Genomic DNA, 23676 nt, shown 5'->3' with positions numbered 1-23676 from the left:
CTCTTTTTACTAGCTGAGCTGGCTGGCATGAATGAAAATCGGTACAATGCTTATGAAGGGGCCATTTGGCAACACACAGGAAAAGTCTTTAAAATGTCCATATGTGGATCCTGCAAGTCCACAATTAAGATCATCAGGTATGCTAGCGAAGATTTGGCTTGACAAGGGAGAATTCACTCATTGGAGTATACACAATGCTGGGTTTAAACACAGGGAAAGAACTAGGCACCACCTGAATGTCCAACAATGCAGGAATGACTACAGAAATGTTAGGGTCCATCGATACACTCTTCAGGCACTGAAGATGACGGTTCTGAAGCCTGTTGAATAACATGGAAAGAAGTTCAATGGGTTGATTTTTGTTTGGTTTTAGTTTTTGAAAAAGCAGATTAAGAAACACCACATACATGAACCATTCTATAACAGTGTGTTAAAAGGGAAGGTGGGGTGGAGGTGAGGAAGGGAGGGAGAGAGGAGAGGAGAGAGCCTGGAAAACAGCACACGGAAATGGTAAAAGTGGTTGTCTCCCGGTAGTAGGGTCATGGGGAGCAATTACTCTCTTGGGTTTCCCTCATCTGATTTCCTTCTCCTTCCTGATGTTTCTACCATGAAATTGTATCACCTGTGCAATAAACAAAGAGAGAAATTGCTTTTTAAACCAAACCACAAGGAGAAGACAGCCTTTAACCTGTCAAGTGGCACAGATTAGCAAGATTATTCACAGCACCCAAGGTGGGTGTGGGGGGAAGGGAGGGGAGAGGAGGGGTAGGGACGACAGGGGAGTGGAGAGAAAGTCAGAGAGAGACACAGAGTGAGAGGGACTGAGACAGGTGGAGGGAGGGAGAGATGGAGGGAAGGAAGACGGGGGTGGGAGTGGGGGGGCGGTTGTGAGAGAGAGAGACCTGCACTCCCAATACAATACACTGCTGGTGGGTTAGGGGGGCAAAGGGTGGGGCTGTAAACCGGGTGGGAGCCAAGGTTTGGCTCTGCTGGCTGGCTCGCTCCTGGGATGTCTTCATCGCAAGGTGGCCTCCTCGTCGGTGTCTTCCTCGAAATCCTTGACGTCAGCACTGGTGGACTGTCTGGCCCAGGCTCCCCTTTCGGCCTCTCGTTCCTTATGCGACTTGAATCTCCCAACGAAAATTTTGCGGTAGTTCAGGAACATGCCATTCATCGCATCAATGGCCCGCTCGGCGGACTCCTGCTTCTGGAAGTGCACGAACCCGTAGCCCTTGGGCCCCTTTTCGTCGCAGGCCACTTTGCAGGAGAGGATGTTGCCGAACGCCGAGAAGATGTTGTACAGCGCCTTGTTGTCGATGGTTTTGCCCAGGTTCTTGATGAAGACGTTGCCCACCCCGCTCTTGCGGAGCGAGGGGTCCCGCTGGGACCACATGATGCGAACTGGCCTGCCCTTGATGACATCAAAGTTCAGGGTCTCCAGGGCCCGCTTGGCGTCTACCGGTTGCTGGTAGTTGACATACGCATAGCCCAACGAGCGGCGGGTGATCTTGTCCCTGCAAATGCGGATGGAGAGGATGGGCCCGGCCGGGCTGAACTTCTCGTACAGCATTGCCTCCGTCACCTCAGGGTGCAGGTCGCCCACGTACAGCGAAGCCATAGGAAAGTCCGGATTCCTCCCTGAGCCCCCGCCCATCTCCGCATCAGCATCCGCGGCGGCCACCGCCGCCGCCGCTACCGCCGCTGCCACCTCTGCACCTGCATCCGCATGCGCCTCCGCCTCCGCCTCCGCCTCCGCCTCCGCCTCCGCCTCCGCCTCCCCCAAGGGGGGCGTCGCAGCCTCTGCCGCCGCGGCGGCTTCGGCCACACTGGCCTCCGCCACGGCCACTGCCGCTGCCGCCAGGGAGGCCTCCGCCTCCTCCCCCGCTACGGCTGCCGCCGCCTCCCCCAGGGTGACCTCCGCCACTGCCTCCTCCACTGAGGCCTCGGCCTCCAACTCAGCCTCCACCTCTGCTTCCGCCTCCGCCACGGAGGCCTCCGCCACCGCTTCTGCCACGGTCGCCGCCGCAGCCTCCGCCGCCGCCGCAGCCCCCGCCGCCACCGCCGCCGCCACTGTCGCCGCTGTCGCCACGGTCGCCGGTGCCCCCGGGCCGCTGCCGCGACCTCCCTTCCCGCGAGCTGGGGGGCGGAGAGGCGAGAGAGGGCAGGAGGGCGGGTGGGCGCCGGAACCCGGGCCGGGGGCGCGAGCGCGAGCTGGGGCGGGGGACCCCAGGCCAGCCGATCTGGCGAGTCCCAGTCACCTGGTATGGCGAGCGCTGCCAGGAGCGCACCGGTGCGAGTCGCAGCAGCCTGCAGCCTACTGCTGCTGCCGCCGCCGCTCGGTCGTGGGCTAGCGTGCGGGGCGCGGGCGGGCGGCGTGTGGTGGGGGGCGGGGGGTGTTGGCGTCTGTGGTCCGGGCAGCTGGGAAGGCTTCTGTCTCTTTGGTTCCCCCTGTGGCTGCTGCGGGGCTGCGGGGCCGCGGACGGTGGGAGGGGGCGGGAGCGGGAGGCTTGAGGTTGGGGGACGGGAGTGTGAGTCCTCAGCCTGTCGGATCGGCTGGATGTGTTTGAAGAGGAAGCCAGGGAAAGGGCTCCATGTGGACCGAGGGAATCTGGGTTAGATTTAAGGAGTTTTGTTTTATCCTTCCTCTCCCCATAGAACATTTAAATGATTAAATCAAGCACCTTGCAAGAGAAGGTGGGTGGCGTTGAGAATACGCTTGCCCGGCCTAAACAAACCCAAGAAAAATGGTTTTCTCACGTTCAGGGGTTCTCCCCACCTCAAGGCACACACGCTCTCCAACATCACCGCCACCAAGGCGGCAACTCTTACTCTGAGCTGGAGCTGGGGCAAGAGGGGCAAGCTCCCACTGCAGCCTGCTGACCCATTTTCTCAGAGATTCCTCCCCCTTTTCGGGCTCTTTCCCTCCTCTGCAACACTTGCAGAAGAGGAAATAAAGAACACAAGAACACGTATTCATTCATCCATAATGCCATGCCACAAATATTTATGGAGCCATTGCCAGTCCCTAGGGATATACAGGGGTCCGGGAGGCAAGAGGAAATAGACCAGTCAACTCCCAAGGTTGACCTTGGGAGTGGACAGTCTGGGCTAGAAACCCTGTCCCTGCTCCAGACTATGGGAGAACTAGGGACCTGGGGTTCTTCAGCCCCCACCACCCCCCAACTCCTCCCACCCATCCAAGTCTCAATTCATGCAGCCTGGAAGTGGGGGGAATCAAGAGCACCCTGTCCTTAGTGCTGTCCTCCATGATAGGTGAGGTAAGCCAAATCAAGAGCTGGGGACAGGGCCTGGTCCAGAGCCAGGCACTAGTTTGCTCTTGTCTCTGCCCTCAAGGTGCTGAAGTTCCCAACGTGAACCAAGAAAGGCACATCCATGTTCAAAACAAAAGCAAAACCTGAAATCTCTCTAGAATGAGGTGTCTCATTCCAGTTCACCAGCTAGTATTTATGGAAGCCTTATCCAGTACTTGGCACTGGGGGCTCAGAGACAGGCAATGTGGTAAGTGAGCAGTGAACGTTGATGTGTTGGAGGTGTGGGGCAAGGTGAGGAAAGGTGAGCAGAGTGTATTGTGGGAGCAGAGAGGCCACACAAGCCCAAAAGCTGAGGGGATAGGCAAGCGAGCAACCATTAGAGTAGAGGGCAACAGAGGCTAGAGTCCCACTTCTTCCAGAAAGGAGGACTCAGCCACTAACCATTCCTGGTAGGAATCAAGCAAGGCAGCAAAGGAGACAAAACCCCCAAGGCAAGCTCTGAAAGATGAGTAGCAGTCCACCACATCGAGGCAGAGGGGAAGGCACTCCAGACAGAGACATCAGTCTGTGTCCAAGGCTCTGTAGCATGCTAGCACATGCATGGTCACTTCTGGTCATGCCTAATAATCTGGTGTGGACAGAGCTCATGATCTCCAAGAGTATATGGCAGGGGATGGGGCTGGAAGGTGTGGGGGGCCCTGAAAAGCAAGCTAAGGTGCTTGGACTCTATACCCAAGCTCACGGGGCCCACTCAGTACATTTAAGGAGGGACTCGGTATGATCAGATCTTTAGAAAGAGTACAAATTAAACATCAACACAGAAAGTAGTTAAGAGAGTAGATCTTAAAAGTTCTCAGTACAAGGGGAAAACAAAGTGTAACTAACTGAGGTGATGGGTGTTTATTAAACTTCTTGTGGTAATCATTTAGCGATGTGTACCTATATCAAATCATTATGTTGTACACCTTAAACTTATACGGTGTTATATGTCAATTATATCTCAATGAAACTGGAGAGAAACCCATCAATACACATGTAAATGCATGCACACATACACACACACACACACACACACACACACATGCCCCTGAGACAGAGCTGATAGAACAAAAAGAAGACAGTCAGTTGTGACCAGTTCCAAAAGAGTCAGAACAACCATTCCCTCCGTCCCTCCTTTCCTTCCATAAATAGGGGTTTCACATTTACCATGAGCCAGGCATTGAACTGTGGACTTCGGGGTCAGATATAAAAAATGATCAAGCCATAGTGCCTTTCCTCACTCCACTAAAGCTCAGGCTGCCCATACAAATAAGAGAAATGCAGCAGAGGGCTATATGTGCTATGTGATTGGACTATGGTGGCCATGGAGTTTCATCTGCCCAGCACATATTCTCACCTCCCCCTCACTCCCACCCATCCACCTTCCTTGGGTAAATAAAGCTGTTTTCTGTGGTGGCAGCGTTGGCTGGACCTGGGCAATTGCACATCATAGAACAACCCTGAACCTTCAGAACTGACTGGGTCACCATGGGGTGTGAGGCAGTGAGAACTTTCTCATCGCTGGCTGGAAAGCATCCCAAGATGGCTGAGAAGCAGACATACAGACGTGTGTCTCGCCAGCTTGCAAAGCCTAGCCCTCTGCCCCTAGACAGGGTGTCAGCAAAGGGCAGGGACAGAGACTTAGGAAAAGCCTGCTGTGTTGCTGGTGCCTTGACCAAGGTGGTCACTGTCACCACTCTTCGGAGCCATCTCCTGAGGGTCTAGGTTGCTTGTAGGCAGGAGGCAGATGAACTTTGCCTCACCATTCCAGGTGGCCACCAAGAGGGACCTGAGGAGGCAGCGGCCAAGAGGGGAGCCATGATTGCTGGGAGGTAGGGGATGTGGGGATGACGAGAAGAGCTTCTCGGCCCATTGTTTGGAGACAGAAGTGACAAGAGGGACCAATTCAAGGACCAGGAGTCAACAAGATCTCTTCCTCTGGCTTTGACTTCCAGCCCACAGAGCAACAGAAATCTGTAGGAGAAAGAGGTTCAGCAAAGTCATGCTGTGGCCAGTGAATCCACAAACCTGTCAGACCAGAAGACAATCCCCAGGCCCTTGACCCTCCAGCAACAGGAAGAAGGCTACTACAGTGACAAGGAGAGCAGCTGGGGAATGCTCTCCAAGTCCTTTCTCACAGAGGCTTCTCTGGGGTTCCCGTCTCCTTTTTTTCAGTTCCTGGTCACATCTGCAATCAAAAGTGTTCTGACTACTGGTTGCTATGATTGAGGCAAAAGTGAAGAGCCCTGTGGAGTGTCAGCAGAGGGAGGGAGAGGTCCCTTTCTTGTGGGAGGAAGTGTTACTCATTTTATTCACTCGATGATTCAACAAGTATTTATGGAGGGCTACCTTGTACCAGGCATTCTTCTAGGCAGAGAGCCCCTGCATCCAAGGAACTTATCTTCTAGTGGGGAAGACAGACAATAAACATGGCAGAAAATGTAAAAGCACTTAAAGGTTGCTGCAAATGCCCTCAGGGAAATAAATGAGATGATTTGGTACATCTTACCTAGAACCCAAGAGAAGTGGCAAAGGTCAGGGATGGCCTTTCTGAGGACAGTGATGTGTGGCCAGTCCTGCTGGAAAACAGGGGGAAAACCTGCCTAGCAGGGAGAACTGCAATTCCTCTGGCCTTGTGACAAAAAAGAGGGGCACTGGAGCCGCAGAAGAGATGCCGGTGTAGCTGGAGCCCAGTGAGAGAGGGGATGGAGGGAACAAAGGACAGTGTAGTGGTGGGAAGGAGCCATGATGGAGTTTGGTTTTCACTCAAAGAGCTCTGGGGAGCCAAAGAGAGAATTGAATCAAGGGAGTGCCATGATCTAATTATATTCAGTAATTTCTCTCTGGCTGCTCTCTGTGGAAAAAACTACAAGTGGGCAGGGCACAAAGCAAAGCACGGAGACCAATTCGGGCCCTCTTGCAGTAGCCCAGTTGGGAGATGGCAGTGGCTTGGCCCAGACTGGCAGCACGAATTTAGAGAATAGTGCATGGGTTCACGTGATATTTTGGAAAGAGAACAGACAGCACTTGCTGGTGGATTGAAGGCAGTTGGTGAACAAACTTAAGAAATGAATGATTACTATGAGAGTCTTTTCTTGCAGGTCTTGGTCATGGAGGTGTTATGTATAATCACAGACAATAAGGAGAGTGGATGTGATAGATTTGGACAAGGGAGAAAGACAGTTGGGGATGTGTGTCAAGAGTTCCAATTTGCACATGTTACGTGTCTGAAGTCTGGAAAAGTCTGCTCTCCATGTAGGCTGCAGAAACAGAATTATCAAGACAACAGGACACAGATAGTATTCAAAGCCACAAGACTGGGCAGAATCACCTAGAGAGAGTACTGTCAGGAGAAGAAAGTGCAGGGCTATTCCCTGAGACATGCCAACATGTAGAAGTTGGGTTGAGGATAACAAGCCAGCAGAAGAGATTGAGAAGGACTGGACGGTAAACGGGCTGGCCCTAAACCTGACTCCTCTCTAGGGCCGTGCAGGGTCCAGCCTCAGTGTCCTCACTCGGGTCCTGCTTTCAGTGCTCCTGGCTGTATGTGCATGGGACTTGGTTTAAAACGGGAGGACAACAAGGACTTTGTGTGCTAAGGTTTAGATTTCTCTTTCTGTTCATTTCAAAGTGGAGCTTTAAGGAGATAGGTACAGATACAGAGACGTTCAAAGAGTGTTTGGAGCCGGCCCTTCTCTTCCCATTTCATATGGCCCACCTCCTTCTTCCTATCAGGAGGGAGTAATAGAAAGGAATGGGGATGCGGTTCAGAGAGCAGGAGAAAAGAATAGAAAATAATGGAAGAAGGTAGGGGATGGGGGTGGGTACCAGTAGGGAGAGGGACAGATCAGCTCTACAGGTAAAAAATGAATCAAAACACTGAAAACAGGGATCTACATAAAGAAGTCTCTTCCTATGAATTTCTCGTTGACATAGCTGGAGGAAGGATGCTCAGGGGAATAGAGAATGAAAACATACATGTATTTTGTAGTAGGTAAATTTATTTTGTCAATTCACACTGCCCCAAACTCCCCCAAATGAAAATAATCTTGACATACAGGCCAGAAAAAATAGCAGCCTTAGACTTTTATTTAGGAAGAATTGGAAAGTGTTTGGGTGTGTGCCCCTGTTATTTAACAAATAAGAACAATGATTATTAAATTGTCTTGAATAAATACAGCACATTTAGCAAATGGTCCTTTGGATCCTTATAAAGTGAAGAGTTAAGGGAGGCAGAGATATAGGGCAGGGAAGGAATGAGAATTGAGTCAATAGACATAAGAGCCCCAGGACATCAGGATATACACACATGAGCATGTTTATCACCTAAGGATTCACACTGGGCAAACTAGGATACAAAGCAAGCACTCATCAACCGGGGAATGACTGGAGACATTGTGGCACAGCCATTCCATGGATTATTATGCAATCATTACCAAGCACGAGTTATGTCTATAGGCTCTGATTTAGGGGGACCTTCAAAATATGCTATTATTAAGTGAGGAAAGCAAATTGCAGAGAGGGGACAGTATATGGTCTCATTTGCATGTTGGGGGTCAGGGCACGGGAGGGAAGATAAGAGGTTGTGATCCCATATTTATTTGTATGCCTACTTGACATTGCCACCTGGATGTCTCATAGGTATTTCATCCTTAAATGGCATCACCATGCACTCGGGTATTCAAGTGAAATAAAAATGGAGAGCCACCCTTATTTCCTTCCTCTCCCACTCCCACATCTTCCTCTGGATGCTGTCTCATCCTTCAGCCACTCCTATCACCTCTACCTCCCAAACACCACTTGAACCTCTCCAACTTCACTGGAGTCCACCATTAAGCCTCTCATAGGATCCTGCCAAGCCTCCTAACTGTTCTCCCACTTCCACCAAACTTCCTTGTCCATCCAGTTGCCAGACTGATCTTTCAGAAAAATGAATGGTGCCTTTTGCCTCCCCTACTCAAAACCCCAGAAGGCTTCCCACTTCACTTGGACTAAAAGGCAAACTCCTCAACATGACTTAAATATAATGAGCTGCATGACCTGGCCCTTGCCAACCTCCCCATTCTCACCTTTCTCTATCCTGGTCATTGTGGGCCTTCTTAGAATACTCTGACTACTCCATGATCCAATCTCCATCCTTCCTGTGGGCTTCCACCTACCTCAAACTGTCTTTCTCCATCTTTTTAAAATCGTTAACAGGTTTTTAAACATACAAAATATTATAGTGGGTCACAGAACATGCCCCCAAGTCCACATCACTCAAACTGAAAAAAATAAAACATTTGTCCTATTTTTGTATCAGTTGGTTAGATTTTTAGGATAATAAAAAAACACAAAATACAGCTACCATCCCCTTTGGAGCCCGCCCGCCCCCCAAACCCATTCTCCTTGCCACCCCGCATAGGGCACAAACCTTGGTTACTTCTGGGTGTGATTAAAGGCAGGATACAAGTAAGTTCTCAGTTTCTCTCTCTAATTTCTTTTTCTCTCTCTCTGTCTCTTTTCCCTTACTCCTTTCATGAGAATTTCTCTGACCCTTTGCTATTTGTCTCTCAGAAACAGACAGGGTCCACAAAAGGGAACATGATTGGTGATATTTGGGCTCAGGATGGTCGTGAGAAATGAAGAAGCCTATACTCCTAGCAGTCCTTGTATGTTCCTGGATTCCTGGGCTTAAATTCCTCAAAGAACATGGGCCTTGGAGTCAAGCGGACCCTCTTGTAGGCAGAGTTCCAGAGCAAAACACTTAACCGCTCTGAGCCTCGGTTTGTGCTTTGAGTATGAATTTCAGAAATTGTAATTAAGGTTCTTAGGAATTTTTTTAATAACAAGTAGTTTTGCCCAACCCTACTTAGGAACCAAGAACAGAGGGCTGACTGATGGTTTTTACATAGAATTTCAGATACTTTTCTCTCTGGGAACCAATTCTCCTCCCAATGTATGGCTAAAACTTTAATGACTTTCTTTGTCATAATCTTAGGCAGTTTACAGGCATGACCTTATAAAAATATACCTGTAGGTATATCCCCAGTCCATGACTTACTAGCTATGCGTACCTTGGTCAAGTTGCTTTGCCTTTTTTGTTTGTTTCCTTAGCTTTGGAGTCCTCATCTGTACAAAGGGATGCATATTTGTAAGGACAAAAAGACGTGATAATGTTTGGAAAATGCTTTTCACAGTGCCTGGCATGCATTCAGTGCCCAACACAAGGGACTCCTTATTAATGTCAGTTCCCTCTGTCCTGAGTATATCCTTGTTCAGCTGGTTTTTGAAGGCCCACTATCTCTCCTTTCTGGTGTCCAAGGAAGCTTGGCACTTTCTCTCTAACCAGGAGCAAGGTGTCAGTTCAGAGGGAGTCTGATCCTCTGGGTTATATCCCAGGTTATGGCTGGATTTTACTCTAGGCAAGTGCCTGATTCTCTGGCCTGAACTCACCTAACTTACACTCGCATTCAGGTTTTCCTTCGTTCTCCTGACCTTAGGACCTTTTTTTGACCCATTTATTTATCTTCCCTGAGATCCAAGGACCTTGCAAGTCAACACATGAAAGAATGCCATTTTCTGTACTCAAGAAACCCCCCTAGAAGATTTGATAATACTGTCTCATAGAATGGGGTGTTGAGTCAGGAGTTGAATTTTCCCTCAGCTGCTATTCATCCCTTTGAGCACCCTTTTTTGGGACCATATGGGAGATAAATTACTATGAGGCAGTACGTTCCTTCCAGTTCTTTCCTATAGGACACTTGAATGCATTTTCACGTGTTCATGATGTCTCTGGAACTCTCCTACCAACATTCATGATTGTGCTAAGACACATTCATAGGTTATTGGCATATGAGTAGCTGATCTTCATTACCATGAGTTGCTGAGCAATTTAAGTTTTCACTGTGTATAATAGTTGTAAGATGAAATCTCCTTCCATGTGGTAAAGTCATGATAATTAGCTTTGGGACCTCCTTCCATACACACCATCTTTTAGAAACCAGGCCCAGGCTCAAAAATAAAAATTGCTCTTACTGAAAGGAAGTCACACACATGGTAAATAAAATAGTGGTGACCAGAAAGTACAAACGAGCTTGTGATAAAAGGCAAAGGTCTGACACCCCATCACTTCCCACTCCCCAGTTGTGCTTCCCAGGGTAGATCATTTCAATAATTCCCGCTTGCATGGTTTTGGCAGTTACCGTATTACAGCTAAATAAAGTGCTTAATCTGCTATTTCACATCATCCATCAACTTTAGCCATCATCAAGTGACCACATTCTTCTTACAGAAGAGAATTTAACTCATTCACTGTGTCTTCATTCTGCCCTCACTTTCTTTCTCTCAGTTTTTATACTTTCTTTTGATTTTTAGTTTCTCTATTGATGACTCTAGTAACTTTAAATAATGTACTTAACCCTCAGTTCCTTGCATACACCTTAGTCACTTTAACTTTTCTTTTCTTTTTCTATAAAATGAGGATATTACCACTTCTATCCTTCCCTTCCTTCAATCTCTCTTCCTCATTTCTACATCCTCTTCTTCCAGGTTCATTATTATTTACATCCAATTTTGGAAACCTAAAAAACATTTTCTGCTTTGAAAAGCAGTACAAGTCTTTTACTTTTTAATGAATCTCTAATAATTTTGATCATAGGTCCACATTTCTTCACTGAGTGTAGGTTGGACCAGAGAAGGAGATTAAATCCTGGTGTCAAGTCCAAATCCTCTCTATATCTTTATTCCAGTAATTTCTGAAAGGACTGCCAAATTTGAGTTTGACTTATATGTGATCTATGCATCAAACACTCTCTCTCTCTCATTCTCTCTCTCATTCTCTCTCTCTCTCTCCTTCTCTCTCTCTCTCTCTCTCTCTCTCTCTCTCTCTCTCTCACACACACACACACACACACACACACAAACACCCATACAATTAAATGGTTGCCAGGCAATTGATCATTAAACCACTTAATCTTATAACAATTTATAAAATGGGTGTCCTTATAATCTCTATTTTACACCTGGGAAAATTTGGTAACAAGGACCTAAATAACAGGCAAGGTCTCATATAGTGTAAGTGGTAGAGCCTGGAATTGATTCAAAGAAAGGCAGCCTTGTTGCAGAATTGGTCCTGGTGACCACCATGTTATTCTACAATAAGCTTCTCTCTGTCAGTTTATCAGAATCTGTAACTATTGACAAATTAACCCATGCTGTTAAAACAGGTGGAACAGCTCACAGATGTATGAATAGTGGTTGACAATCAATCACCCTACTTTCAAAACCCCCACCAATCCCAGACATCAGAGGTTACAGAGAACAAAGTTACCTGATTGATTTTTTAAAAAAACTTTCCTCAGGTTCATAGAAATCTCTAAAAGCAGACTGACCCTATCCTGAGTAGATATTCTTTTATTTTGTCAAAAAAAGATTACAATTTTCTGTGACTTGCTACGTTCACAGAGCAGGTTAACACACGTAGATTAAATTAATTTTGTTTTATTAAAATCTGCACTAGGGGAAAAACTGGAATTTATGCAACAATGCCCTGATTGCTTCAAGTGTTTCATTTAAAATTTTTGCAGGCAGGAAGAAAAAAGTCATTTTTACATTTACTCTCCTTTCTGTAGTGCATCTTTTTATTCTCAGCCTGCTTTTAAGTATTTAAACGTGTTTTTGTTTTTAAAGCAATTAATTAATGCTGTGCATTAGTGACTTTTTTTGTTATTATTGGTTTTCTTTACATCTTTATTGGAGTATAATTGCTTTACAATGGTGTGTTAGTTTCTGCTTTATAACAAAGTGAATCAGCTATACATAAACATATATCCCCAAATCTCCTCCCTCTTACGTCTCCCTCCCACCCTCCCTATCCCACCCCTCTAGGTGGACAAAAATCACCGAGCTGACTTTCCTATGCTACGTGGCAGCTTCCTACTAGCTATCTATTTTACATTTGTAAGTGTATGTATGTCCATAGCACTCTCTCACTTCATCCCAGCTTACCCTCCCCATCCCCGTGTCCTCAAGTCCATTCTCTAGGTATCTGTCTTCATTCTTGTCCTGGCCCTAGGTTCTTCAGAAACATGTTTTATTTTATTACTAGATTCCATATATACGTGTTACCATACGGTATCTGTTTTTCTCTTTCTGACTTACTTCATCCTGTATGACAGACTCTAGGTCCATCCAACTCACTACAAATAATTCAATTTCGTTTCTTTTTATGGCTGAGTAATATTCCATTGTGTACATGTGCCACATCTTCTCTAACCATTCATCTGTCGATGGACACTTAGGTTGCTTCCATGTCCTGGCTATTGTAAATAGAGCTGCAATGAATATTATGATACATGACTTTTTTGAATTATGATTTTCTCACTGTATATGTCCAGTAGTGGGTTTGCTGGATCGTATGGTAGTTCTATTTTTAGTTTTTAAAGGAACCTCCATACTGTTCTACATAGTGGCTGTATCAGTTTATATTCCCACCAATAGTGCAAGAGGGCTCCCTTTTCTCCACACCTTCTCCAGGATTTATTGTTCGTAGATTTTTCGATGATGGCCATTGTGACGGGTGTGAGGAGATACCTCATTGTAGTTTTGATTTGCGTTTCTCTAATGATTAGTGATATTGAGCATCCTTTCATGTATTTGTTGGTAATCTGTGTATCTTCTTTGGAGAAATGTCTACTTAGGTCATCTGCCCATTTTTGGATTGGGCTGTTTGTTTTTTTGATACTGAGCTGCATGAGCTGCCTGTATATTTTGGAGACTAATCCTTTGTCAGTCGCTCCATTGGGAAATATTTTCTCCCATTCTGTGGGTTGCCTTTTTGTCTTGTTTCTAATTCTGTGCAAAATGCCATTGGTAGTTTGATAGGGATTGCATTGAATCTGTAGATTGCTTTTGGTAGTATAGTCATTTTCACAGTGTTGATTCTTCCAGTCAAAGAACATGGTATATCTCTCCATCTGTTTGTATCATGTATAATTTCTTTCATCAGTGTCTTATAGTTTTCATCATTAATGTATAGGAATTTTATATCCTGCTGCTTTACCAAATTCATTGATTAGCTCTAGTAGTTTTCTGGTAGCATGTTTGGGACTATCTATGCATAGCATCATGCCATCTGCAAACAGTGACGGTTTAATTTCTTCTTTTCCAATTTGGATTCCATTGCTTTCTTTTTCTTCTCTGATGGCTGTGGCTAAAACTTCCAAAACTATGTTGAATAATAGTGGTGAGAGTGGGCAACCTTGTCTTGTTCCTGATCTTAGTGGAAATGGTTTCAGTTTTTCACCATTGAGAACGATGTGGGCTGTGGGTTTGTCATATATGGCCTTTATTATGTTGAGGTAAGTTCCCTCTATGCCTACTTTCTGGAGGGTTTTTATCATAAATGGGTATTGAATTTTGTCGAAAGCTTTTTCTGCATCTATTGAGATGATCATATGGTTTTTCTCCTTCAATTTGTTAATATGGTTTATCACATTGATTGATTTGCGTATATTGAAGAATCACTGTTTTCCTGGGGTAAACCCCATTTGATCATGGTGGATGATCCTTGAATGTGCTGTTGGATTCTGTTTGCTAGTATTGTGTTGAGGATTTTTCATCTATGCTCCTCAGTGATATTGGTCTGTAGTTTTCTTTTTTTGTGACATCTATGTCTGGTTTTGGAATCAGGGTGATCGTGGCCCCATAGAAGGATTTAGGGAGTGTTCCTCCCTCTGCTATACTTTGGAAGAGTTTGAGAATGATAGGTGTTAGCTCTTCACTAAATGTTTGATAGAATTCACCTGTGAAGGCATCCGGTCCTGGGCTTTTGTTTGTTGGAAGAATTTTAATCACAGTCTCAATTTCAGTGCTTGTGATTTGTCTGTTTATATTTTCTATTTCTTCCCGGTTTAGTCTCGGGCAGTTGTGCTTTTCTAAGAATTTGTCTATTTCTTCCACTTGTCCATTTTATTGACATAGAGTTGCTTGTAGTAATATCTCATGATCTTTTGTATTTCTGCAGTGTCAGTTGTTACTTCTCTCTTTTCATTTCTAATTCTATTGATTTGAGTCTTCTCTCATTTTATCTTGATGACTCTGGCTAGTGGTTTATCCATTTTGTTTATCTTCTCAAAGAGGAAGCTTTTTGTTTTATTGATCTTATCTATTGTTTCCTTCATTTCTTTATCATTTATTTCTGATCTGATCTTTATGATTTCTTTCCTTTGGCTAACTTTGGGATTTTTTGCTATTCTTTCTCTAATTGCTTTGGCTGTAAGGTTAGGTTGTTTATGTGAGATATTTCTTGTTTCTTGAGGTAGGATACTACTGCTGTAAACTTCCCTCTTAGAACTGCTTTTGCTGCATCCCATAGGTTTCCGGTCATTGTGTTTTCATGATCATTTGTTACTAAGTGTTTTTTTATTTCCTTTTTGATTTCTTCAGTGTTCTCTTGGTTCTTTACTAGTGTATTGTTTAGCCCCCATATGTTTTTATTTTTTACAGATTTTTTCCTGTAATTGATATCTAATCTCATAGTGTTGTGGTCAGAAAAGATACTTGATATGATTTCAATTTTCTTAAATTTACTAAGGCTTGATTTGTGGCCCAAGATACGATCTATCCTGGATAATGTTCCATGAGCACTTGACAAGAATGTGTATTCTGTTGTTTTTGGATGGAATGTCCTATAAATATCAATTAAGTCCATCTTGTTTAATGTACCATTTAAAGCTTGTGTTTTCTTATTAAGTTTCTGTCTGCATGATCTGTCCATTTAAGGAAGTGAGTGTTAAAATCCCCCACTACGATTGTGTTACTGTCAATTTCACCTTTTTATGGCTGTTAGCATTTTCCTTATGTATTGGGGTGCTCCTATGTTGGGTGCATAAATATTTACAATTGTTATATCTTCTTCTTGGATCGATCCCTTGATCATTTTGTAGTGTCCTTCCTTATCTCTTGTAATAGTCTTTATTTTAAAGTCTATTTTGTCTGATATGAGAATTGCTAGCCTAGCTTTCTTTTGATTTCCATTTGCATGGAATATCTTTTTCCATCCTCACACTTTCAGTCTGTATGTGTCCCTTGATCTGAACTGGGTCTCTTGTAGACATTCATTCAGTCTATGTCTTTTGGTTGGAGCACTTAATCCATTTACATTTAAGGTATTTATTGATATGTATTTTCCTATTACCATTTTCTTAATTATTTTGCATTTGTTACTGTAGGTCTTTTACTTGTCTTGTGTTTCCTGCCTATAGAAGTTCCTTTAGGATTTGTTTTAAAACTGGTTTGGTGGTGCTGAATTCTCTTAGCTTTTTCTTGTCTGTAAAGTTTTTAATTTCTCCACCAAATCTGAAGGAGATTCTTGCTGGATAGAGCAACCTTGGTTGTAGGTTTTTCTCCTTCATCACTTTAAATATGTACTGCCCCTCCCTTCTGGCTTGCAGAGTTTCTGCTGAAAGATCAGCTGTTAACCTTATGGGGATTCCCTTGTATGTTATTTGTTGCTTTTCCCTTGCTGCTTTTAATATTTTTTCTTTGTATTTAATTTTTGACCGTTTGATTAATATGTGTCTTGGCATGTTTCTTCTTGGATTTATTCTGTTGGGACTCTCTGTGCTTCCTGGACTTGAATGACTATTTCCTTTCCCATATTAGGGTAATTTTCAACTTTAATCTCTTCAAATATTTTCTCAGTCCCTTTCTTTTTCTTTTCTTCTTCTGGTACCCCTATAATTCGAGTGTTGGTGCATTTAGTGTTGTCCCAGAAGTCTCTGAGACTGTCCTCAATTCTTTTCATTCTTTTTTCTTTAGTCTGCTCTGTGGTAGTTATTTCCACTATTTTATCTTCCCGGTCACTTTTCCGTTCTTCTGCCTCAGTTATTCTGCTATCGTTACCTTGTAGAGAATTTAAAATTTCATTTATTGTGTTGTTCATCATTGTTTGTTTGCTCTGTAGTTCTTCTAGGTCCTTGTTAGACGTTTTTTGTATTTTCTCCATTCTATTTCCAAGATTTGGATCATCTTTATTATCATTACTCTGAATTATTTTTCAGGTAGACTGCCTATTTCCTCTTCATTTGTTTGGTCTAATGGGTTTTTTCCTTGATCCTTCATGTACTGCATATTTCTCTGTCTTCTCATTTCACTTAACTTACTGTGTTTGGGGTCTACTTTTCACAGCTGCGGGTTCGTTGTCCCCGTTGTTTTTCGTGTCTGCCCCCAGTGGCTTAGGTTGGTTCAGTTGGTTGTGGACCCTTCCTGATGCAGGGGATTGTGGCCTATGTTCTGGAGGATGAGGCTGGATCTTGTGTTTCTGGTGGGCAGGACCACGTCCAGTGACGTGTTTTGGGGTGTCTGTGACGTTATTATGATTTCAGGCAGCCTCTCTGCTAATGGGTTGAATTGTGTTCCTGTCTTGCTAGTTGTTTGGCATAGGGTGTCCAGCACTATAGCTTTATGGTCATTGAGTCAAGCTGGATTTTTGCATTGAGATGGAGATGTCTGAGAGAGCTTTCGCCTTTTGATATTATGTCGGGCTGGGAGGTCTCTGGTGGACAAATGTCCTGAACTCAGCTCTCCCACCTCAGAGGCTCAGGCCTGACACCCGGCCAGAGCACCAAGACACTGTCAGCCACACTGCTCAGAAGAAAAGGGAGAAAAAGTAGAAAGAAGGAAAGAAAAATAAAAGAAAGTTATTAAAATAAAAAAGTATTATTAAAAATAAAAAGTAATTAAAAAAAGAAGAAAAGAAGGGAGCAACCAAACCAAAAACCAAATCCACCAACAATCACAAGCACTAAAAACTATACTTAAAAATAAAATAAAATAAAGACAGAACCCTAGGACAAATGTAAAAACAAAGTCATGCAGACAAAATCACACAAAGAAACATACACACTCATAAAAGGAGAAAAAGGAAATATATATATATATATATATATATATATATATATTAGAAAAAAAGGAACACAGCAACGAAAGCAATAAACAAGTGTACCAGTGATAATAAGCTCTAAATACTAAACTAAGATAAACATAAAACCAGAAACAAATTAGACGCAGAAAGCCAACCCCAAGTCTACAGTTGCTCCCAAAGTCCATCACGTCAATTTTGGGATGATTCGTTGTCTATTCAGGTATTCCACAGATGCAGGGTACATCAATTTGATTGTGCAGATTTAATCCCCTGCTCCTGAGGCTGCTGGGAGAGATTTCCCTTTCTCTTCTTTGTTTGCACAGCTCCTGGAGTTCAGCTTTTGATTTGTCCCCGCCTCTGCTTGTAGGTCACCTGAGGACGTCTGTTCCCCACCCAGACAGGACAGGGATAAATTAGCAGCTGATTAGGGGGCTCTGGCTCATTCAGGCCAGGGGGAGGGAGGGGTACAGAATGCAGGGTGAGCCTGTGGCGGCAGAGGCCAGCATGACATTGCAGCAGCCTGAGGCACAACGTGTGTTCTCCTGGGAAAGTTTTCCCTGGATCATGAGACCCTGGCAGTGGCATGCTGCACAGGCTCCCGGGAGGGAGGTGTGGATAGTGACCTGTGCTTGCACACAGGCTTCTTGGTGGCTGCAGCAGCCGCCTTAGTGTCTCATGCCCGTCTCTGGTGTCCACCCTGATAGGCATGGCTCACGCCCGTCTCTGGAGCTCATTTAGGCGGTGCTCTGAATCCCCTCTCCTCGCACACCACGAAACAAAGAGACAAGCAAAAGCCTCTTGCCTCTTTGGCAGCTACAGACCTTTTCCCGGACTCTCTCCTGGCCAGCTGTGGTGCACTAGCCCCCTTCAGGCTGTGTTCACATGGCCAACCCCAGTCCTTTCCCTGGGATCTGACCTCCAAAGCCCAAGCCTCAGCTCCCAGCCTCCACCCACCCTGGTATGTGGGCTGACAAACCTCTCAGGCTGGTGAGTGCTGGTTGGCACCAATCCTCTGTGCGGGCATCTCTCTGCTTTGCCCTCTGCACCCCTGTTGCTGAGCTCTCCTCCGTGGCTCTGAAACATCCCCTCCACCCACCCACCATCTCCGCCAGTGAAGGGGCTTCCTAGTATGTGGAAACATTTCCTCCTTCGCAGCTCCTTCCCAGAGGTGCAGGTCCCATCCCTATACTTTTGTCTCTGTTTTTTCTTTTTTCTTTTCCCCTACCCAGGTATGTGTGGAGTTTCTTGCCTTTTGGGAAGTCTGAGGTCTTCTGCCAGCATTCAGTAGGTGTTCTGTAGGAGCTGTTCCACATGTGGATGTATTTTTGATGTATTTGTGGGGAGGAAGGTGATCTCCACGTCCTATTCTTCTGCCATCTTGAAGCTATCTCCTTAGTGAGACTTTTATTCTGTATCCCTCTTGGAATTCATAGGCCTTCTTGGAGCTGTGGGTTAATAGTTTTGCCTCATATTTGGAACATTTTCTACCATTAAGCGCTCAAATATTTTTCTGTCCCTTCCTCACTTCCTCTTTTTTCTTCAGTGACAACAATTACATGTAGGTTTGGTGACTTGATGTTGTCCCGCAGGTCAATGAGGCTCTTTCTGTTTTTGTTTGTTTGATTTTTAAATGCTTTATTGAGGTTTAACTGACATACAAGAAAATGCACATGTTTAAAGTACACAATTTGATATGTTTGGCACTTGACCCATGAAATTATGTCCAGAATTAAGAAACAATTCCTCGTGCCCCTTGCAACCCCTCCCCCTGATTCTCCCTGACACTTCCCTCCCCACCACCAGGAACAAACACTATTAGATTACTTTCCATTTTCTAGAATTTTTCACAACTTATGATTGTCACACACACACACATGCATGCATGCACGCACACATGCACATACATCATGACATGAACTTTTCTTGGTCTGGCTTCTTTCAATCAGAGTAATTATTTTGAGATTCACTCATGCATCAGTAGTTCATTACAATTTATTGCAAACTAGTATTCCATTTTGTAGATGTACAGCCGTTTATTTATGCCTTCACCTGCCGACAGACTTTTGGGATGTTTCTAATTTTTGGTTATTGCATATAAAGCTGCCATGAGCATCCATGTAGAACTTTTGTGTGGGTGTATAGTTTCATTTGGCTTTGGTAAATACCTAGGAATGGAAAGACTGTGTAATATGGTAGGTATGTATTTAACTTTTCAATGAACTACAAAAATAGCTTTGCAAAGTGGTTGTGCATTTTACATTTCCATAGTGGTATACAATGGTTCCAATTCCTTCAAATCCTAGTTCATACTTGCTATGGAGAGTCTTTTTAAATCTTAGCCATTCTAAGAGTTGTGTAGTGCTATCAAATTGTGGTTTTTAGTTGTAACTCTCTAATGACCAGGGATGTTGAACATGTGCTCATGTGCTTATTTCCCATCTGTGGATGAATGGTGAAGTATCTGTTCTAGTCTTTTGTCCACTTTTAACTCGGTTGTTTGTATTCTTAATATTGAGTTTCGAAAGTTCTCTCTATATGTTCTGGATAACTGCCCTTGATCAGATTTATTTATGTTCTTTCTGAGAATACTTGGCCCAACACAAGGTCAGAACAGGTTTTCTTCTAAAGCTTACCTTTAGGTCTGTCATCCATTTTGAGTCCAGTTTTGCTGATATAGAGTAAGAGATATTAATGCTCATATTTGAGGGATAGGAATATCCAACGCTGCTAGCACCACTTCTTGAAAAGACAATCCTTTCTACACTGAACTGCCTTTCTAACTATGTCAAAAATGAGTTGTCCTTATGTGGGTGGGTTTAGTTCTGCATTATCTATTCTGTTCCAGTGGTCCATTTGTCCATGTTCATGCCAAAATCACAGTGTTGTGATGACTATCGCTTTACAGTGAGTCTTGAAATAAGGTAGTGTTAACTCTCCAAATTTGTTCACCTTTCTTAAGGTTATATTGGCTGCTCCTGGTCCTTTGTAATCCCATGTGAAATTTAAAATATTCTTGAAATTTAAAATTTCTACCAAAAAAGGTCCCTTCTGGAATTTTCAGTGGGTTTGTGTTGAGTCAATTTGGGAAGAACTGGCATGGTAACTACATTGAATCTTCTGAACAATGAGCATGGAATATCTCTCCATTTATTTAAGTCTCCTTTGATTTCTCTCAACAGCAGTTTCACGGCATATAGCTTGAAGGTGTTAGCCCTGAGTATCTCATATTTTCTGTTGTGGTTATAAATTTATTTTAATTTCTCACTGCCTGGTACGAGTACATACAAATACAATTAAGTTTTCTATATTGATATTGTATTATATCCTCCAGCCTGGCTAAACTGGCTTATGAGTCCAGTTCCTTTTTTTTGTGGGTTCCTTATGATTTTCTGTATATAAGACCATGACATCTTCAAAGAGAGATCATTTTACTTATTCCTTTCCAATCTGGGTGACTTTTATTTCTTTTCTTATCTTTTTTGCCCTGGCTAGACTCTCCCTCCATAAAAGTGGTGAGTGTGGACATCCATACCTTGATCTTGGGGGCTGGGGGCGAAATCATTCAGTGGTTCACCATTAAGTATGGTGTTAGCTGTTAGGTATTTTTCAGTGCTCATTATATCTGGCTGAGTAAGTTGCCTTCTCTTGCCAGTTTGGTGAGAGCTTTTATCATGAAATGGTGTTGGATTTTTTAAATGCTTTGTGAAGATGATGATATGGGTTTTTCTTTTTTCCTGGATTTGGTTTGTCAGCATGGTGAGTTACTCTGATTTTTGAAAATCTGGTGAACCTTGTATTCTAAACCCCAAGTGATAATGATGTATTAATTTTAAAATATATTTTGTATTTGACTTGCTGAAATATCATTTAGTAATTTTGCATCTTGTTCATGTGTGATGTTGGTCTACACTTTTCCTTTCTTGTAATGTCTTTTTCTGGTTTTGGTGTCAGAGTGATGTTGGCATCACCAAATGAGTATGAAAATTAAATTTAAATTAATGTGAAGTTTTCTGAAGGAGCTTATGTTAAAATGGTATTATTTCTTCCTTGAGTGTTTGGTAGCTTTCACCAGTAGAGCTATATGGAGTTTTCTTCGTGGGAAAATGTTTACTTGTGAATTAAATTTCCTTGGTAGATATAAGACTCTTCAGGTTATCTATTTCTTACTGAATGAACTTTGGTAGTTTTTGTATTTCAAGAAACGTGTCCATTTCATCTAAGTCGTCAGATTTATTGGCATAGAGTTGTTCACAGTATTTCTTTGTTATCATTTTAATATCTACAGGCTCTGTCATGATGCCACCTGCCTCATTGTGAGGTTGGCAATTTGTGTCTTCTCTCTCTTTTCCCTGAACTGTTAACCTACAGGTTTATCAGGTACATTGATCTTCTCCAAGGAAATAGCTTTCTTTGCATTCATTTTCTCTATTGTCTTCCTCTTTCTGTTTTACTGATGTCTGCTCTGATCCTTACTATTTCCTTTCTTCTTTACTTTGGCTTGAATATGGCCTTACTTTGGCTTGAATTCTCCCTCCTTTCTTAAAATGGCATCTGAGGTCACTGATTTGAGACATTTCTTCTTTTCTTTGTATATAAAGAGTATTTCTTGCAGACATTTGCAAGCGTATTGCTGGGGTTTGTTTTTTTGGTGATAGTCTTTCAAAATCTTTGATGGATACTGAACTTTGAAAGTTTTAAGATTAATGGCATTTTCTGTATATTTTTATTTATTATTACTTAACTTATCTGTCCAATTTTCAAAGGTATTTTAAAATCTCCCACTCCAGTTCTTCTTGATTTTAAGATTTCTATGCTACTGGTTTCTGGGGTTTCTTGCTTTAATCCACCCTGACAATATGTGTTCGAACTGGTATATTTAGACCATTCACATTTAAAGTCATATTATTACTATAAATGTTTACATCTTTATTGGAGTATAATTGCTTTACAATGGTGTGCCACTTTCTGCTTTATAACAAAGTGAATTAGTTACACATAAATATGTTCCCATATCTCTTCCCTCTTGCGTCTCCCTCCCTCCCACCCTCCCTATGCCAACCCTAAAGACAGTCACAAAGCACCGAGCTGATGATCTCCCTGTGCTATGCGGCTGCTTCCCACTAGCTATCTACCTTAAGTTTGGTAGTGGATATATGTCCATGCCACTCTCTCGCTTTGTCACAGCTTACCCTTCCCCTTCCCCATTTCCTCAAGTCCATTCTCTAGTAGGTCTGTATCTTTATTCCTGTCTTACCCCTAGGTTCTTCATGACATCTTTTTTCTTAAATTCCATATATATGTGTTAGCATATGGTATTTATCTTTCTCTTTCTGACTTACTTCACTCTGTATGACAGACTCTAGGTCCATCCACCTCATTACAAATAGCTCAATTTCGTTTCTTTTTATGGCTGAGTAATATTCCATTGTATATATATGCCACATCTTCTTTATCCATTCATCCGATCATGGGCACTTAGGTTGTTTCCATCTCTGGGCTATTGTAAATAGATCTGCAATGAACATTTTGGTACATGACTCTTTTTGAATTATGGTTTTCTCGGGGTATATGCCCAGTAGTGAGATTGCTGGGTCATATGGTAGTTGTATTTGTAGATTTTTAAGGAACCTCCATACTGTTCTCCATAGTGGCTGTACCAATTCACATTCCCACCAGCAGTGCAAGAGTGTACCCTTTTCTCCACACCCTCTCGAGCATTTATTGTTTCTAGATTTTTTTGATGATGGCCATTCTGACTGGTGTGAGATGATATCTCATTGCAGTTTTGATTTGCATATCTCTAATGATTAATGATGTTCAGCATTCTTTAATGTGTTTGTTGGCAGTCTGTATATCTTCTTCGGAGAAATGTCTATTTAGGTCTTCTGCCCATTTTTGGATTAGGTTGTTTGTTTTTATGTTATTGAGCTGCATGAGCTGCTTGTAAATTTTGGAGATTAATCCTTTGTCAGTTGCTTCATTTGCAACTATTTTCTCCCATTCTGAGGGTTGTCTTTTGGTCTTGTTTATGGTTTCCTTTGCTGTGCAAAAGCTTTTAAGTTTCATTAGGTCCCATTTGTTTATTTTTGTTTTTATTTCCATTTCTCTAGGAGGTGGGTCAGAAAGGATCTTGCTGTGATTTATGACATAGAGAGTTCTGCCTATGTTTTCCTCTAAGAGTTTGACAGTTTCTGGCCTTACATTTAGGTTTTTAATCCATTTTGAGATTATTTTTGTGTATGGTGTTAGGGAGTGATCTAGTCTCATACTTTTACATGTACCTGTCCAGTTTTCCCATCACCAATTATTGAAGAGGCTGTACTTTCTCCACTATACATTCCTGCCTCCATTATCAAAGATAAGGTGACCATATGTATGTGGGTTTACCTCTGGGATTTCTATCCTATTCCATTGATCAATCTTTCTGTTTTTGTGCCACTACCATACTCTCTTGATTAC

At 43.2% G+C, this 23676-nt stretch overlaps 1 protein-coding gene across 1 annotated transcript; it reads right to left on the bottom strand.

The window, feature by feature from the left end:
* Positions 1-896: 896 nt before the first annotated feature.
* On the bottom strand, positions 897-1648 carry LOC149744265 (polyadenylate-binding protein 1-like 2). Its single transcript, XM_089903863.1, has one exon. The coding sequence runs from the start codon at positions 1616-1618 to the stop codon at positions 1016-1018; it is 603 nt and encodes a 200-aa protein (XP_089759989.1). The 5' UTR covers positions 1619-1648; the 3' UTR covers positions 897-1015.
* Positions 1649-23676: the final 22028 nt, after the last annotated feature.

The sequence above is a fragment of the Delphinapterus leucas genome, chromosome X (assembly GCF_059928025.1).
Source record: "Delphinapterus leucas isolate spDelLeu-1000000601 "Yukka" chromosome X, BTC_Dleu_Yukka2, whole genome shotgun sequence".
In the NCBI taxonomy this organism is placed as follows: domain Eukaryota; kingdom Metazoa; phylum Chordata; class Mammalia; order Artiodactyla; family Monodontidae; genus Delphinapterus; species Delphinapterus leucas.
The sequence above is the reverse complement of the archived record's forward strand: the minus strand, read 5'-3'. Positions and strand labels throughout refer to the sequence as shown.